The sequence below is a fragment of the Zophobas morio genome, unplaced genomic scaffold, assembly GCF_036711695.1.
Source record: "Zophobas morio isolate AGI-343-1 ecotype UQ-CSIRO unplaced genomic scaffold, CSIRO_AGI_Zmor_V1 ptg000008l, whole genome shotgun sequence".
NCBI classification, from domain to species: domain Eukaryota; kingdom Metazoa; phylum Arthropoda; class Insecta; order Coleoptera; family Tenebrionidae; genus Zophobas; species Zophobas morio.
In genome coordinates this window covers 14,144,182-14,163,432 of record NW_026972113.1, presented here as the reverse complement: position 1 = coordinate 14,163,432, position 19,251 = coordinate 14,144,182, and the positions used below count along the sequence as shown (strand labels likewise).

The 19,251-nt window shown below is 30.8% G+C and overlaps 1 protein-coding gene across 1 annotated transcript; it reads left to right on the top strand.

The window, feature by feature from the left end:
- The first annotated feature begins 555 nt into the window (after nt 1-555).
- On the top strand, nt 556-7,466 carry LOC135125434 (alanine--glyoxylate aminotransferase 2-like). Its single transcript, XM_064051057.1, has 7 exons — nt 556-684; nt 880-998; nt 5,400-5,634; nt 6,107-6,200; nt 6,257-6,688; nt 6,742-6,986; nt 7,035-7,466. The coding sequence occupies exons 1-7, from the start codon at nt 632-634 to the stop codon at nt 7,273-7,275; spliced, it is 1,419 nt and encodes a 472-aa protein (XP_063907127.1). The 5' UTR covers nt 556-631; the 3' UTR covers nt 7,276-7,466.
- Nucleotides 7,467-19,251: the final 11,785 nt, after the last annotated feature.

Here is a 19,251-nt window from a genome sequence, read left to right as displayed (position 1 = left end):
ATAATGAAATTTTCTAAAAATAATAAGACATGTTAAGTAAAAAGATTTCGTTGTATAATATTTAACTTAAAAACAATAATAATATTTTAACAATAGAATAAATTTATTCTGTTTATTTCTGGCGCACATTCGACGCATTGTTATCTGTTCTGTCAACACCCCGTATATTTTAAACATTTAGAGTGTCCACAAAAAAGAAAAAAATGAAACCCTTTGTGGTCGGTACATAAAACAATTAACCACGCGTTGTTTATACAGGGTGGTTAAATTTTCGAAGAACAAATTTAAATCAAAAAAATGTTTAAAAAAAAACAGTTTAGTGGATAGTGTTTGTGGCCACCTGTACATACAGTCGTGCGTTTTATCCTGGAAAAATCTGGCGCCTTTTCCGGCGAAATTTTTTCCACGAAAGGCCTCAGCACCTAAGCGTTTTCTTATCACGTGAAAGCTTAAGAGATAAGCCCACGATGTCATAACAATCACCATGGAGTTCACTAATTAACAATTGTGTACGGAATGCGTGCGCAGCGATTACCCATATATAGCCGGAACGCAGCACGTAGACGCAACAGAGCTTCAAAGCTTGTCGACACACAGACTTCAGCAGCTTTCAGCCCTGAAAAACCCCATCATGGAACACATGTCGAAGAAAGACACCATGGCGCTCCGCGAAAAGCACATCGGGTGAGACCCCATTTTTACCATTAATCAATTATTATTGTTAATTGTTAATTTGTTTCGACGGCGGTTTGTGTATCGATTTTGAGTCTCCAGATGATGCGCATCTGGCGGCGATTAATCCGTTCGGAATTTTCTACCGCGGCGGTTTCCGCTGGTGGAAATTTCCGGCCCGAGAGTAAAGAGAAATCTCTGTTGCAGAAAGTCCTGCCAGCTTTTTTTCCGGCAAGACCCGTTGAAAATAACGAGGGCAAAGGCCCAGTATCTGTACGACGAGAAAGGCGACGCGTACTTGGACTGCATCAACAATGTTGCCCACGGTGAGTTTTTTGGAATTTTTGTGGTCACGGCTTGTAATTTCGTCGGAGGATTTAACTCATTCCGAGCCGATTATTATTTGGCTCGAGGTGAGTCACGTTGCGGAATTGATTTCGGAGCGGAGCGGAGATAAGAGGTTATTACTTTGTGTTATCATTTTTGTATTGGAAAAATGCTACGTTGGGTGACTGGGTAATAATTGAGAACGGGTTTTTTTTCGAAATTGAGAAATAAGTACCTCGGGGCAAATTTAACGTAACTATACATGAATAACATTTGATTTAAAAAAACAAACTGCATTTTAGATTAAAATCAAGGTTTTTAGTAAATAGTTTTCATGAAACCTCATATTCCTTATCGATGTATATTACAAATATAAATTTAGCTCGCTCCGCTCGCTAAAAAAAATTTTGAACTCTTTGTAGTGCAAATTTAAACTTAAACTTTGTTCAGTCATTGACTTCGTTGTAAACAGCCGCATTAAGATTATCTTTGATATCAATTGGCGATTGCCAGTATAAGTTGTAAAATTGTCCAAAACGTCAAAATTTCAAGTAGCTCTTTGCTTTATCTATCGTTTCTAAGAACTTGTGACAAGTCTTTTTTTACACTTTATTTTAACAATTTCCTTTCAATGGTATAAAGTTCCTGATTAGTTAAGCTATCGCTCATCTTAAACTTCAAATTTTGACAGAATTTAGATAAAATAAAAACGAAATTTTTTAATTTTACTTTTTTTTTTGTTTTTTCAGTTTCTCGATTTGCAAGTTTTTGAGTTTTCAATTTGTGATTTTTTAATTTTTTGATTTCCAATTTTTTCGTTTCGGTTGATTTTCTTTATTTTTTCAACTATTCAATTTTTCTCAATTTTAGAATTTTTTAAATCTTAATTTTTTCAGTTTTTCGTTTCTTCAGTTTTTCCGTTATTCATTTTTTATTTCTTCAATTTCTATCAGTTTTTTAATTTTCAATTGGAAATTTTTACAGTTTTTGATTCTATAATTTTTCGATTTTACAATATTTGGGTTTTCCAATTTTTGCGATTTGATTTTTTTTTTTTTTGTATGTGTAATTATCATCCATTTTCAAGACAGTCCATTGATGGAAATAAACTAAAAATTTTTAAAATGTTCACTTGTACGATTTTAGAATTTTTCCATTTTGCAAAATATTTGATTTTTAATTTTTCGATTTTTCGGTGCTACATTTATTCTATTCTATAATTTTTCGATTTTACATATTTGGGTTTTCTAATTTTTCAATTTTTCGAATTTTCAACTTTTCGGATCAAAAAAAGGGAAGAATTGTAAAATTCAACAATCAAAAATGAACAAACGAAAATATATAAAATGAAAACTGAAAATTCTAAAAACTGAAAATCAAGAACTTGAAAAATTGAAGAAACGAAAAATTCAAAATTCGAAAGATTGAGAAACTTAAAAATCGAAAAGGTGCAAATTCGAAAAAACGAAATATCTATTGTAAAATCGAAATATTGGAAATTAAAGAAACTGGAAATAAAAAAATTGTAAAATTGAACAATTTAAAAAGTGAAAAAGCGAGGACTGAAAAATTTAGATAATGAAAATTAGAAAAATCGGGAAAATAAAAAACAAAAATCAAGAACTAGTAAAGTCTAATAATGAAAAATTGTAATATCGAAAAATTTCAAATCGAAAAATTTGAAAAATTTGGATGTTACGAAAATGAAAAATTGAAAAAATTTTACAGTTCTTGGATTTGCAATTTTATGTGTTTTGAATTTTGAATTTTTCAATTTCCCGATTTTTCCGTTAATTTTTCATGTGTTCAATTTTTGGATTTGCAATTTTTCGTTTCGGTTTTTGTTTTCGAGGACTAAAAAATCTGATTAAAACTAGAAAAAGCGAATAAACGAAAAATTGTGATATAAAATTTAGAAAATGAAAACTATAAAAATCGAACAATGAAAAATTGTAACATCGGAAAATTGCAAAATTGAAAAATTGAACAAATTTTGCAATTTTTGGATTTGCAGTTGCACGAATTTTCAATTTTCGGATTTTTTATTTAACTTTTCATGTCTTCAATTTTTCGATGGGGTTTTTGTTTTCTTTATTTTTAAATTTTTCGGTTTTTCATTGTTCTGATTTTATAATTGTTCTTTTTGTCAAGGGAAATTTTTCAGTTGTTGAATTTGTCAATTTTTCGATTGTTCAATTTTTGTGTTTTTTCAGTTTGAAATTTTTCAGTTTCTCAATTTTTTTCAAATGAGTAATATTATTATATCATTTTTTCGATCATTCAGTGTTACAGTTTTTGGATTCATTAACTTTTTTGGATTTTTTAGTTCTCGATTTTTAGTTTTTCAGTGTTTGAATTTTTCGTTTTTTTGTACTTTTTCGAGTTTGCAATTTTTCGTTTTATCAATTTTTCTAAAAAACGAAAATGTATAATGAAAACTTTAAAAATTCTGAAAATTGGAATCAGGAACTTGAAAAATTGAAGAAAAAAAAAATTCAAAAATTAAAACATTAAATCTGAAAACATTAAAACTGAGAAACTTAAAAATCGGAAAAGTACAAAAAATATTGAAAATTAAAGAAATCCGAAAATCGTATCATTGGAAATTCAGAAAGTTGTAAAATTCAAAAACTGGAAAAGGGAGGAACTGAAAAATCAAAGATTGAAAATTTGAAAAAATGAATAAACGAAAAAATATAAAATCGAAAGAAATATTGAAAAAAATAAAGGAAATGAAAAACAAAAAATTCTGATACATTTAAAATTCAGAAAATGAGAATTAAAAAACCGCGAAAATCAAAAGTAAAAATCAAAGAAAAATTGAGGAACTGGAAAATCGAAAAATGAAAAATTGCAAAATTGAAAAGTTGAAAAATTTTGGAAGTCGAGAAATTGAAGAAATGAAAGAAAAAAGCCAAAAAATTACTCTAGTAGGCCATGAAATTAATTTTTGAAATGATTTGACATTTAATTTGACAGTTATTTCGTTGTATTATAATTGTCAAACTGAACAGTGTTACCAACATCATTACTTTAGAAATACATTTCATGCCCGATTTTTTTCGAACGTATTTTTTTTCAGTTTATTTCAGCAATTGTTTCGGATATTCAAAGGGACAACACAAAAATAACTTCATATTATAACTTTAGGATGATTTTTCTGTAAGCTGGTACTTTTTTCGTTTACGTAGAGGCCGTTTCATATTTTTTGAAAACATAATTTTTTGTTTTTTCCTTTTCTTTCATTTTTCAATTTCTCCATTTTTTGATTTCATAATTTTTTGATTTTTCAAGTTCAATATTATGTTTCTACAGTTTTTCGTTTTTCATATCCTTTATTTTTTTCACTATTTCTTTCGATTTTGTAATTTTTCATTTATTCAGTTTTTCAAATTTTTCATCTTAGATTTTTGGATTCCCAGTTACAGGATTTTTTTATTTCTTTCAGTTTCAATTTTTCCATTTTAAATCGACTTTTAAATTTCTCAATTTTAATGTTCCAATTTTTAGAATGTTCAAAGTTTTCATTTTATACATTTTCGTTTTGTCATTTTTGATTTTTTAATTTTACAATTTTGCAATTTTTCGATTTTTTTAATTCAAAAAGTTGAAAAATCGAAAAATTGCAAAAACGAAAAATTGGAAAGTCGAAAAACTGCAAACTGAAGAAACGAAACATTGAAAAACTAAAAATCGAGAGACTTACAAATTGAAAAAAGTTAATGAATGAAAAAACCGGAAAAAGAAAGAACGAATCGAATTAAAAAATTGTAAAATTCAAATACTATAAAATCGAAAAATTATAGAATCGAAAAAATGTAACACTAAAAGATCGAAAATTTGAAAAATCGAATAAATGAAAAAGTTTTAAAATACAAAATCTGAATTTTTTTATTCGAAAAAATTAAAAAAAGAAAAACTGGAAAATCCAAAATGTGCAAATCGAAAAACTGAAGAAACGAAAAGTGGAAGCATTGAAAAAGTAAAAAATCGAAAAAAATTAATAAATCAAAAAATTGAAAAGAAGGGAAAACGAATCGAATCGAAAAATTGGAAAACCAAAATATTGTATAATCGAAAAATTATAGAATCGAAAAACTGTAATACTGAAATATCGAAAAATAGAAAAATTAAAACTGGAAAAATTGAAAAATCATATTGAAAAGTAGGAAAATTATAAAATCAGAACTGAAAAAATAAAAATTACTCTAGTAGGCCATGAAATTAATTATTGAAATAATGATTTGACATTTAATTTGACAGTTGTTGCGTTGTATTATAATTGTCAAACTGAACAGTGTTACCAACATCATTATTTTAGAAATAAATTTCATGCCCGATTTTTTTCGAACGTATTGTACCAGCATTTTCCGGGAGTTGACGGTGGTGTTTTTGCCTAGTGGGTCACTGCCACCCCGCCGTGGTGGAGGCCGGCTGTGCCCAGATGTCCGTCCTCAACACCAACAACCGCTTCCTGCACGACAACATCGTCCTGTGCGCGCAGCGCATCATCAGCACCATGCCCGACAAGCTCTCCGTCTGCTACTTCGTCAACTCCGGCTCGGAGGCCAACGACCTCGCCCTGCGCCTCGCCCAGATCCACACCGGCAACCGCCAGATCGTCGCTCTGGAGCAGTGAGTTCCTTTCTAACCCCCCGTCCACATCATTTGCAGACCAAAGGCCCGGGACTCGGACCCAAAAAATCATTTCTCATACCGTAATCACTGTCCATGACCTAGCTTTAAGTATGTGTTCGATGAGAAATAATACTTTGGGCTGATGAGAACTATTATTTCTTATCGTAGGGCACATGTTGTGTTGAATGAGTTGAACATCTCTAATTTTTTTGTTTCATTTTTTTCTTACAGCCACCTAACACATTACAGATGAAGATGCGGCGTCCAGAGCAAGTCCACCACGCGGGACGGCATTGCAGCACATGACTTTTAGAGGATTTGATTGTTAAATTCTCCAAGGCTGTTGGTGGCGTTCGGTCATTGGAGCGCACTAGCACTAGCAGGCTTGGAAATTGTAGATTTTGTGTATTGTAAATGTGGGGGCGCCGGGATTGGGTAAAGAGCAGCTACGAATGTGCTATTTTTTTAGTGCGTACCACGGCCATTTGACATCCTTGATTGACATTTCCCACTATAAGTTTAATCTTCCTGGTGGGCCACCGCAGAAGGATCACGTCCACGTGGTAAGTCGTACTAACCCCAACAGTCATTCTTTCTCTAACAAAGAACAAAATTGCAGGCTTCGTGCCCCGACACTTACAGAGGAAAATTCCGAGACTCGGAGCACCCGAAGGAGGCGCTCTCCAAGCTCTACTCCGACGAGATCGCGGCCATCTGCGCCAAAGTCCGCGACGAGAAAGGCGAAGGAATCTGTGCCTTCATCGCCGAGAGTCTTCTGAGCTGCGGAGGACAGGTCATCCCTCCCGAGAACTACCTGAAGGACGTCTACGACCACATTCGCCAAGCCGGAGGAATTTGCATCGCCGACGAGGTCCAAGTGGGTTTCGGACGACTGGGAAAACAATGGTGGGGCTTCCAGCTGCACGACGTGGTGCCCGACATCGTCACCATGGGTAAACCCATGGGCAACGGGCACCCGGTGGCTGCCGTGGTCACCACGCAAGAGATAGCAGACAGCTTTGCCAACACCGGGGTGGAGTACTTCAACACGGTGAGAACCCCAACCCGTACTAGTCAACTTATACACAAACCGGGCGTTTACAGTACGGCGGCAATCCCGTGTCTTGCGCCATCGCCAACGCCGTCTTCGACACCATCGAGAGGGAGAACCTCCGCGAGCACGCCCTCGTCGTGGGGGAGTACCTCTTCGACGCCTGCCAGATGCTGGCCAAGAAGCACATGTGCATCGGCGACGTCCGCGGCATGGGTCTTTTCCTGGGGATCGAGCTGGTGAAGGACCGCGAATTGAGAATCCCGGACAAGGAAACGGCCACCTATGTCGTGTCGAGGTACCACCACCCCAAATTTGTGTCTCCTTGTACTCACGTTTCTTTTAGAATGAGAGCGGAGCACATCCTGGTGAGTAGCGACGGGCCCGACCACAACGTCATCAAAATCAAGCCCCCGATGGTCTTCAATAAGGAGAACGTGGACGAGTTCGTGTCCACGTTGGACCGAGTTTTGAAGGAGCGCAGGGAGAGTAGTCAAGGCCAGGCGGCGGTGAAGGGCACCGAGACACCCAGCAAGGAGGGGAGAACGCGTAAACCCATCAAGGAAGAGAGGATTAAATCTATTTAAGATGTTTTATTGTTTTCTATTTAGATTAGGTAGTTTGTGTGTTGATGTTATTTAACTTTTGCATGGCTAGGGAGTAGGTTTTTACAAGTATTGAACTGAAAAGTGCTTTTTTTGGAGCGAGGCATTGGTTATTTATATGTAAGAGGATGCCTTTTGATGTTTTCTGTGAAAATAAATCATATTTTTTTACATGAGTGTCGTTTATATATATCTTTATAAATACACAAAAAACTCTCTATACACTAGTGCTTTTTTCCGTTCGAGCGTAGACCGTTTTAACATATGTATTTTTGAGAAAATTTTTGGAAATTATTCTCGCCATTTCCCAAGTTTTCCAGATTATTATGATTAATCAAGGGAAAACTCGCTATAAATCGGATTTTTTCCTTCCGCATAGTTGCCGTTTAAACAATTTTTGAAAGTTTTTTAATTAATATTGGGAGAACACTTTGACAATTTTCGCGATTTAACATGTTTGTAGAAAAATTTTTGGGAAATTATTTTCCCAATTTTCTTTGTTATTTGTAAAGACCGAATTTAAATTGCTTCATATGCGTAGTTTAAAAGAAATTTTCTATCATCGACTCCGTATTTTTTCTTTTAAGCATTATTTTTCTTTCATTTTTCCATTTGTCGGTTTCATAATTTTTTGATTTTTCAAGTTTAATATTTTCAAATTTTCAATTTCTCTACTTATAAATTTCAATTTTATGTTTCTGCAGTTTTTCATTTCCTTTATTTTTTTCACTATTTCTTTCGATTTTGTAATTTTTCATTTATTCAGTTTAAAATTTTTCATCTTAGACTTTTGGATTCCCAGTTATGCGATTTTTTGATTTTGCACATTTTCGACTTTTAAATTTCTCAATTTTAATCTTCCAATTTTTAGAATTTTCAAAGTTTTCATTTTATACAATTTCGTTTTCTCATTTTTGACTTTTTAATTTTACAATTTTTCCATTTTTGTAACTGAAGAAACGAAACATTGAAACATTTGAAAAACAAAAAATCGAGAGCCCTACAAATTGAAAAAAAGTTAATGAATCAAAAAACTGGAAAATGAAAGAACGAATCGAATTAAAAAATTGTAAAATCCAAATATACTATAAAATCGAAAAATTATAAAATTTGACTGTTGGAAAAGTTGTCTAAAATGCACAAAACATTCAGGGATCTACAGATCTCGACGTACTCATTCCAAAAATATAACGACGTTACGTTCATCACGCAAAGTTTTCAAAATGTTCAGTTTTAAATTCAAATTAAAAAACAATCCAAAACTTTTGATATTTCAATGGCCGATTATGGAAAAAGTATTGCAGTTATCAAAGATACGAGGCCGAAAATGAGTTCTAAAGCTCCAAATCGTAAGTTTCGAAAATAGTCAAAAATGGGTCGAAATTTGAAAACAAATACTGGAAAAATTTCACTTTTAAAAAAGTTGTTTAAAACTCTCAAAAAATTCAGGATCTAGATCTCCACCTGTTGATTTAAAAAATATAGCGTGTTTATGTTCATCGTACAACATTTTTTAAATTTTCCGTTTTGAAGTCATTTTTTTTTAATTCCAAAATTTCGATATTTCAAGGGTTGATTGTGGAAAAACTTGCAGTTATCAAACGAAGCGGAAAGTGAGTTCTAGGGTCCGAAATCTACAAGAAAATGTATTTAGTTAAGTTTCAAAAATGGAAATTTGAAAAGTCGAAATTTGAAGGGAGAAAATTTGGGTTTTGAAAAAATTGTCTAAAACTCCACAGAAACTGCTATGATGTAAGATCTCGACGTGGTGATTCCAAAAATATAACGTGTTTGTGTTCATTGCCCAACATTGTCAAAATGTTCGGTTTTAAATTATTTTTTTTTTAAATTCAAAAAATTTCGATAGTTCGACGACCGATTCTGGAAAAACTGGTGCATTTATCAAAGAAATGAGGCCGGAAGTCCGTTATTGGGCTCGAAATCTACAAGTAAACGTGTTTAGTTAAGTTTCGAAAATAGTCAAAAATGAATCGAAATTTGAAGTATTGGAGAAATTTCACTTTAAAAAATTTGTTCAAAAAATTCAGGAATCTTTACGTACTGATTCCAAAAATATAACATGACTATGTTCATCGCGGAACATTTTCAAAATGTTCAGTTTTAAAGTCAAATTTTTTAAAAATTCCAAAAATTTCGAAAACTGTTGCAATTATCAAAGAAACGAAGTCGGAAGTGAGTTCTAAGGCTCAATGTCTACAAGAAAATGTATTTAGTTAAATTTCGAAAATGGTTAAAAATTGGAAAAATTTGACGTTTGAAAAAGTTGTCTAAAAATCCAGGAAAACTTCAGGGATATATAGAATTCACCGTGATGATTCCAAAAATATAACATCTTTATTTTCATCATGTAAAATCTCGGTTCTAAATTCAAATTCTTTTTAAATTCCAAAAATTGCGATATTTCAATGGCCGATTCTGGAAAAACGGATGAAGTCATCAAAAAAACGAGGCCGGAAGTGAGTTCTTGGGCTCGAAATCAACAAGAAAATGTATTTAATTAAATTTCAAAGCTGGCCAAAAATTGCTCGAAATTTGAAAAAAAAACACTAAAAAAAATCACATTTGAATAAGTTGTCTAAAAATCCACCAAAAAGTTCTAAAATACATATACATATAGATCTCGATGTGCTGATTCCAAAATTATAGCGTGTTTTTGAGTATCGCTACACATTTTCAAAATGTTCGGTTTTAAAGTCAAATTTAAAAAAATTCGATATGTTAACGGTCGATTCTGGAAAAACTCTTAAGAGTTTTCAAAGAAACGAGGCAAGAATTGAGTTCTAGGGCTCGAAATCTAGAAGAAAATGTCTAGAGTTAAGTTTCGGAAATGGTCAAAAATGGATCGAAATTTAAAGAAGCGAAAAGTTTCGGTTTTGAAAAAGTTGTCTAAAAATCCACCAAAAATTCTGGGATCTATAGATGTTGACGTAGTGATTCCAGAAATATAGCGTGTTTATGTTTATCGCGCAACATTTTCAAAATGTTGGGATTTGAATTCATTTTTTTTTAGATTCCAAAAATTTTGTTATTTCAACTGCGGATTCTGGAAAAACGGTTGGAATTAACAAAGAAATGAGGCCGGAAGTGAGTTCTACAGCCGAAATCTACAAGAAAATATATCTAGTTAAGTTTTGAAAATGGTCAAAAATGGGTCGTAATTTGAGTATTTAAAACATTTGACTTTTGGAAAAGTTGTCTAAAAATCCACAAAAAGTTCAGAGAATCTACAGATCTCGACGTACTAGTTCCAAAATATAAGATAAGACTAATTTTGGCAAATAATATATCCTCTGAGAAAATAGGGAGCAAATCTAAAAAATATGAATTAAAAAGTCAAAAAATCGCAAAATCGGGAAATTGAACAGTCGAAAAATTGAAAAATTTAAAGATCGAGAGAAAAATTGGAACGTTGGAATATTACTAAAAATCGAAGAATTGACAAATTGAAAAGCCGAAATATAAAAGAATTGAAAAATCCAGATATTGAGCAATTCCCAAAACTGAATGTTGAAAAATTGAGAAATCAAAAAGTCTCAAAATTGAAGAATCGAAAAAGTGAAACACTGAAATATCAAAAAATTGAAAAATCAAACAATTGAACATTGAAAAATTGGAAGATCTATCAATAGAAAAGCTGAAAAGCTGAAAAATTGAAAATCCTAGAAATCGGAAAAACAAAACATCGAAAAATTAAAAATTGAAAAATTTCAAATTTATGAAAATCGATGAAATGAAACATCAAAAAATTGGTCGAAAGTTGTTTCAACAGAACTTCCCTCGCTCCTGATGTAGAATGAAACATAAAAAATAAACACTCTATCAGATTTAGGAATTTAATTGGTTAGCATAGAAATTTGCAATTTAACACCTTTCGAATTTAACAAGTTTTTACAAGATTAATAGAGGCAAAATCAGTCTTATCTTAGCAAGTACTAGCCCCGCCCATCCCCCCGCTATTTTCTCAGAAGATATGTCATTCGCCAAAATAAGTCTTATCCAAGCAAGTACTAGCCCCGCCCATCCACCCCCTGTTTTCTCAGAGGATATGTTATTGCCAAAATAAATCTTATCTTAGCAAGTATTAGTCCCGCCCACCCGCCCCCTGTTTTCTCAGAGGATATGTTATTTGCCAAAATAAGTCTTATCTTAGCAAGTACTAGCCCCGCCCACCGGCCCCCTATTTTTTCAAAGGATATGTGATATACCAAAATGCTAGTATTTGCTAAGATAAGACTGATTTTGGCAGATGACATAGCTTCTAAGAAAAGAGAGGGTGGGTGGGCGGGGCTACTCCTTGCTAAAATAAGACTAATTTTGGCAAATAACATATCCTCTGAGAAAATAGGGGGCAAGTCTAAAAAATATTAATTGAAAAGTCAAAAATCGCAAAATCGGGAAATTGAACAGTCGAAAAATCGAAAAATTTAAATATCGAGAGAAAAATTGGAATGTTGGAATATTACTAAAAATCGAAGAATTGAAAAATCCAGATATTGAAAAATCCTCAAAACTAAATGTTGAAAAATTGATATTTCAACGGTTAATTTTGGAAAAACTGTTGGAGTTATCAAAGAATCGAGGTCGGAAGTAAGTTCTAGAGCACTAAATCTACAGGAAAATATATTTAGTTACGAAAAATTGCTCGAAATTTCAAAAAATTTCGAAAACATTTCACTTAAAAAAAATTCACGTCAGAATAACTTGTTTAAAAATCCACAAAAATTTCTGAAATATATAGATCTCGATGTGCTGATTCCCCAATAAAATTGTGTGTTTTTGTTCATCGGGCAATATTTTCGAAATCTTCCATTTTGAAGTCAAATTCTTTTTAAATGCTAAGATTTCGATATTTCAACGGTTAATTCTGGAAAAACTATTGGGGTTATCAAAGAATCGAGGTCGGAAGTAAGTTCTAGAACTCGAAAAAAAGTTAATGGATCAAAAAACTGGAAAATGAAAGAACGAATCGAATTAAAAAATCGTAAAATCCAAATATACTATAAAATCGAAAAATTATAGAATTGAAACATGTAACACTGAAAGATCGAAAATTTGAAAAATCGAATAAATGAAAAAGTTTTAAAATATAAAATCTGAATTTTTTATTCGAAAAAATTTAAAAACGAAAAGTGGAAAATCCAAAATGAGCAAATCGAAAAACTGAAGAAACGAAAAATGGAAAAGCTGAAAAATGGAAAAACTGAAAAATCGAAAAAAATTTGTGAATCAAAAAATTGAAAAGAAGGAAAAACGAATCGAATCGAAAAATTGGGAAACCAAAATATTGTATAATATAATAATACTGAAAGAACGAAAAATAGAAAAATTAAAACTCGTAAAATTGAAAAATCATGTTGAAAAGTATGAAAATTATAAAATCAGAACTGAAAAAATTAAGAAAATACAAAAAGCGAAGGGAAAAATTGCAAATCGAAAAATTGGAAACATGCAAAATTATTTGAAAATTCGAAAAATTCAAAAATTAATGATTGAATACTCATGAAATTACAAAATCTAAAAACTGAAACATCCAAAACTGGGAAAATCGAAAAACTGAAAAGTAAAAATGAAAAATTGAAAAATCGCAGAACGAGAATTAAAGAAACGAAAAACTGAAAAAATTAAAATTCAAAAACAAAAAATTATAAAAATAATTGAGAAACTGACACATTGAAAAATTAACATTTGAAAACTCGTGAAATTGCAAATAAAAAAATTGCATAATCTAAAAACTGAAACATTCAAAAGTTGGAAGATCAAAAAACTGAAAAGTTTAAGAATGAAAATTCGTAGAGTTGCATATTATAAAATTGAACAAACAAAAAATTGAAAAAACAAAAAATTGAAAAAATCTAGAAGTTGTAAAATCGAAAAATTGCAACTCGAAAAATTGACAAATCCAAAAATTGAAAAAAAGTTAATGAATGAAAAAACCGGAAAAAAAGAACGAATCGAATTAAAAAATTGTAAAATTCAAATACTATAAAATCGAAAAATTATAGAATCGAAAAAATGTAACACTGAAAGATCGAAAATTTGAAAAATCTAATAAATGAAAAAGTTTTAAAATACAAAATCTGAATTTTTTTATTCGAAAAAAATTAAAAAACGAAAAGTGGAAAATCCAAAATGAGCGAATCGAAAAATTGAAGAAACGAAAAATGGAAGCATTGAAAAACTGAAAAATCGAAAAAAATTAATGAATCAAAAAATTGAAAAGAAGGAAAAACGAATCGAATAGAAAAATTGGAAAACCAAAATATTGTATAATTGTATAAAAATTATAGAATCGAAAAACTGTAATACTGAAAGATCGAAAAATAGGAAAATTAAAACTCGAAAAATTGAAAAATCATGTTGAAAAGTAGGAAAATTATAAAATCAGAACTGAAAAAATTAAGAAAATAAAAAAACCGAAGGGAAAAATTGCAAATCGAAAAATTGAAGACATTCAAAATTATTTGAAAATTCGAAAAATTCAAAAATTAATGATTGCATACTCATGAAATTGCAAATCAGAAAATTACAAAATCTAAAAACTGAAACATCCAAAATTGGGAAAATCAAAAAACTGAAAAAGTAGAAATGAAAAATTGAAAAATCGCAGAACGGGAATTAAAGAAACGAAAAACTGAAAAAATTAAAATTCAAAAACAAAAAATTATAAAAATAATTGAGAAACTGACACATTGAAAAATTAACAATTGAAAACTCGTGAAATTGCAAATCAGAAAATTGCATAATCTAAAAACTGAAACATCCAAAACTTGGAAAATCAAAAAACTGGAAAGTTTAAGAATGAAAATTCGTAGAGTTGCATATCGTAAAATTGAACAAACAAAAAATTGAAAAAACCAAAAATAGAAAAAAAGCTAAAAGTTGTAAAATTGAAAAAAATGTAAAAGTTGTGAAATCGAAAAATTGAAAACAAAAAAATTTCATGTTGAAAAAAAAGGAAAATTATAAGATCAGAACTGAAAAAATAAAGAAAATAAAAAAAAGAAACGTAAAACTGTAAATCGAAAAATGGAAGATATGCAAAATTATTTTAAATAGAAAAATTGCATCTCGTGAAATTGAAGAAACAAAAAAAAATGAAAAATTGAAAAATTGCAAATCGAAAAATTGAAAAAACTGAAATTGACAAAATTCTAAAAGCTGAAAAATTGAAAACAGAAAAATTGCAAATCAAAAAACTGATAATTCAAAAAATTTAAAAATTTCGTGTTGAAAAAAAAAGTAATATTACAAAATCGGAACTGAAAAAAATAATGAAAATAAAAAACCGTAGCGTAAAATTGCAGATCGGAAGATTTAAGTCATGCAAAATTAATTGAAAAATCGAAAAATTGAAAAATTCAAGATTGGGAACTCGAAAAATTACAAATCGAAAAATTGCAAAATCTAAAAACTGAAACATCCAAAAGTTAGAAAATGAAAAAACTTAAAAATTTAAAAATGAAAAATTGAAAAATCGCAAATTGGAAATTAAAAAAACGAAAAACTGAAAAAAACACAATTTAAAAACAAAAAATTATAAAGCCGAAACATTGAAAAATTGAATAAATAAAAAAATAAAGAAAATAAAAGCCGATACGAAAAACTGCAAATCGAAAAATTGAAGAGACGAATTAATTGAGAAATCGAAACATTAAAAAATTAAAAATTGAAATCGAAATCTTCTTCTTATTTACGTTTATGTTAACATTATGTACATATCTTTATAAATCCACAAAAAATTCTCTATACACTAGTGCTTTTTTCCTTTCGAGCGTAGACCGTTTTAACATATTTTTGAGACAATTTTTGGAAATTATTGTCGCCATTTTCCAAGTTTTCCAGATTATTATGATTAATCAAGGGAAAACTCGCTATAAATCGGATTTTTTCCTTCCGCATAGTTGTCGTCTAAACAATTTTTGACGTGACAACGTCTTATAAATCGATGGAGCCGGCTGCACGCACGAAAAAGCATGACTCATGCGGCGTTACCTCGCTCTGTCACGTTCCATGTAAGGCTTGAAGTGCAAGCGAGAACGCGGAACGAGCGACAAAGAGGCACAATCGGCCTTCGCGTTCGGCAGCGTTCGCCATCCGTCTCTCTCCTACTTGAGTGAGCGATGCGTCTGCGTGGACAGCTGCTATATTATAGTACATTGACATGTTTTGGTCGAGTATCAAGTGCAGTGAAAAGTGAATGTAGTGTCAATTTTTTCAAGACACATTAAACTAAAAAAATTGACATAATTGTATTTATGCGTATAAATAAATCTAACTTGATCAATTTCATTGTGATTTCTAATTACCTCCTTCTCTATATACATACAAATCTATTAAACAAATGAAATTAAAATTTTCTTTTGAAAAATGCTACCATTCCATCAGTATTTTCTTAAGACGTTGTCACGTTCAACTATCGTCAGTAAACCGACTTTACAGACAACCGATTTTTTTTTGAAGTTTTTTAATGAATACTGGAAGAACATTTTGCCAATTTTCGCGATTTAACAGGTTTTTAGAAAAATTTTTGGGAAATTATTTTCCCAATTTTCTTTGTTATTTGTAAAGACCGAATTTAAATTGCTTAATATGCGTAGTTTAAAAGAAATTTTCTATCATCGACTCAGTATTTTTTGCTTTTAAGCATCATTTTTTAGAACATTTTTGAAAATATGTGGTTTTTCCTTTCGCATAAATGCCGTTTTACCTTATTTTTTTCAATTTATGTCTGCAATTGTTTCGGATATTCAAAGGGAAAACACAAAAAGAACTTTATATTATAACTTTAGGATGATTTTTCTGTAAGCTGGTACTTTTTTTCTTCACGTAGGGGCCGTTTCATATTTTTTGAAAACATAATTTTTTGTTTTTTCCTTTTCTTTCATTTTTTCATTTGTCGGTTTCATAATTTTTTGATTTTTCAAGTTTAATATTTTCAAATTTTCAATTTCTCTACATATAAATTTCAATTTTATGTTTCTGTAGTTTTTCGTTTTTCATTTCCTTTATTTTTTTCACTATTTCTTTCGATTTTGTAATTTTTCATTTATTCAGTTTAAAATTTTTCATCTTAGACTTTTGGATTCCCAGTTATGCGATTTTTTGATTTTGCACCTTTTCGACTTTTAAATTTCTCAATTTTAATCTTCCAATTTTTAGAATTTTCAAAGTTTTCATTTTATACAATTTCGTTTTCTCATTTTTGACTTCTTAATTTTACAATTTTTCCATTTTTGTAACTGAAGAAACGAAACATTGAAACATTGAAAAACAAAAAATCGAGAGACCTACAAATTGAAAAAAAGTTAATGGATCAAAAAACTGGAAAATGAAAGAACGAATCGAATTAAAAAATCGTAAAATCCAAATATACTATAAAATCGAAAAATTATAGAATCGAAACATGTAACACTGAAAGATCGAAAATTTGAAAAATCGAATAAATGAAAAAGTTTTAAAATTTTTTATTCGAAAAAATTTAAAAACGAAAAGTGGAAAATCCAAAATGAGCAAATCGAAAAACTGAAGAAACGATAAATGGAAAAACTGAAAAATCGAAAAAAATTAATGAATCAAAAAATTGAAAAGAAGGAAAAACGAATCGAATCGAAAAATTGGGAAACCAAAATATTGTATAATTGTATAAAAATTATAGAATCGAAAAACTGTGATACTGAAAGATCGAAAAATAGAAAAATTAAAACTCGAAAAATTGAAAAATCATGTTGAAAAGTAGGAAAATTATAAAATCAGAACTGAAAAAATTAAGAAAATAAAAAAAGCGAAGGGAAAAATTGCAAATCGAAAAATTGAAGACATGCAAAATTATTTGAAAATTCGAAAAATTCAAAAATTAATGATTGAATACTCATGAAATTGCAAATCAGAAAATTACAAAATCTAAAAACTGAAACATCCAAAATTGAGAAAATCGCAAATCGGGAATTAAAGAAACGAAAAACTGAAAAAATTAAAATTCAAAAACAAAAAATTATAAAAATAATTGGGAAACTGACACATTGAAAAATTAACAATTGAAAACTCGTGAAATTGCAAATCAAAAAATTGCATAATCTAAAAACTGAGACATCCAAAAGTTGGAAAATCAGAAAACTGAAAAGTTTAAGAATGAAAACTTGTAGAGTTGCATATCGTAAAATTGAAAAAACAAAAAACTGAAAAAGTCTAAAAGTTGTAAAATCGAAAAATTGAAAACAGATAAATTGCAACTCGAAAATTTGACAAATCCAAAAATTTGTTAGTTTTTTGATTTGCAAATTTTCTGTTTTCAATTTGATATGCAAACTCTTCAAGTTTTGATTTTTAAACTTTTCAGTTTTTCGATTTTCCAACTTTTGGATGTTCCAAATTTTAGATTTCGCAATTTTGGATTTGCAATTTCACGAGTTTTCAATTATCAAGTTATGATCAACGTTCGCCCGTGAACATGTCTTCTAACGCTCTTGTATGTCTACACTGTAGGGTCAAAGCCGTGAAGGGGCCTAAATGTGTAAATTGTGAAAGAGTGTTTCATCCGAAGTGTGTTGAACGTTTAAATGTAATTGTTTTAAATAGTGAGCAAGTTATTTGTTGCAAACAAACGCAAGATACGCAAGATGACAGTGACGTCGTTATCAAGTTCTTAAAAAGTGATGCATTTGGCGCTATAGTCAAAAATATTGTGCAGCATGAAACTTCGGTCCTGTTTGATGAAATAACTAGAATTCGAGAGGAACTGGATGCCGTCAAATCGACCAATATTGACCTAATAAAGTTGCTAACAAGCTCTAACAAAGTCAGCGTTCCAGGTGTGTCCTATTCTCATGTGACTCAGCATCTTTCGGCATGTAATCAGCAGCACTTCATCAAATCCGGGAACAGCACTGAAATTCCTTCTAACGATATTTCTCCAGGAAAAACTGTAGTTGGTGATAAAACAGCAGACTTGATTGATAAAAGGATTGAAAAAGCAAGTGTCTTATCTGTGGAAGGTTCTCCTGTTAATGATAAGAATACTTTCACTTTCCCAAGATATCAACGAAAAAAACAGAATTTTGCAGACAGGAAACCTAAAATTATCAATGGGGTCAAACCCGCTACTTCGTCATCTCTCCGGGGCGTAGAAAAAATGCACCATTTCTATATTGGCCGAATTGATCCTGACATGACGTCGAGTCAAGTGGAAGAATGTCTGAAATCAGAGATTAATCTCCAAAATTTCAAATGTTCAAAGTTACCCTCTAAAGGGGGAAGTTATAGCTCTTTTAAACTTAGTATTCCTCAGTCTAAATCTAACGATATATTGAATCCTCAAATCTGGCCTCAAGGGGTGGTAGTTCGCAGATTTTTCCCATCAAAAAATAAGGATGACTTTTCAGTTTCTAAGGAACGCAAAAATTTTCTAGACGCAGTAGAAGAAGAAACCATAACATAGACCATCTAACGGTGTATTTTCAAAATGTGCGCGGTATGCGAACAAAACTGACCGATTGTTATGTATCGTGCTTGAGTGAGAACTTTGATGTCATTATTTTTGTAGAAACATGGCTTCATCCAGACATCGATGATAGTGAATTTATTGATAACCGATATGTCGTGTACAGGAATGACCGTTCATCAAACAATAGTGAAAAATCTATAGGTGGTGGTGTCCTGATAGCAGTTAGGAAAAATCTTTTATCCAGCAAATTGTACATCCCTTCTTCAGTCGAAGATATATGGATTAGGTTGCAAGTCAACAGCAGATTTTTTATTTTCAGTGCTGTTTATCTCCCACCAGACGTTTCACTTGCTGTCTATGCCGATTATGTTGGCAATCTCAAAACTATATGTTACAACAACTTGGCCGATACGATTTTTGTTCTAGGAGACTTCAATCTGCCTGGCATACAATGGATTCAAGATGATGAGACAATAGGTTTGACTCCAACTAATATT

What these genes read in the sequence shown, in the direction of transcription:
- LOC135125434 (XM_064051057.1), top strand. Translation starts at nt 632, where the DNA reads ATGGAACACATGTCGAAGAAAGACACCATGGCGCTCCGCGAAAAGCAC. An exon ending in CAGATCGTCGCTCTGGAGCA is followed by an intron (nt 5,635 to 6,106) that starts GTGAGTTCCTTT and finishes CTATTTTTTTAG; the next exon opens with TGCGTACCACGGCCATTTGA. An exon ending in GGGTGGAGTACTTCAACACG is followed by an intron (nt 6,689 to 6,741) that starts GTGAGAACCCCA and finishes GGGCGTTTACAG; the next exon opens with TACGGCGGCAATCCCGTGTC.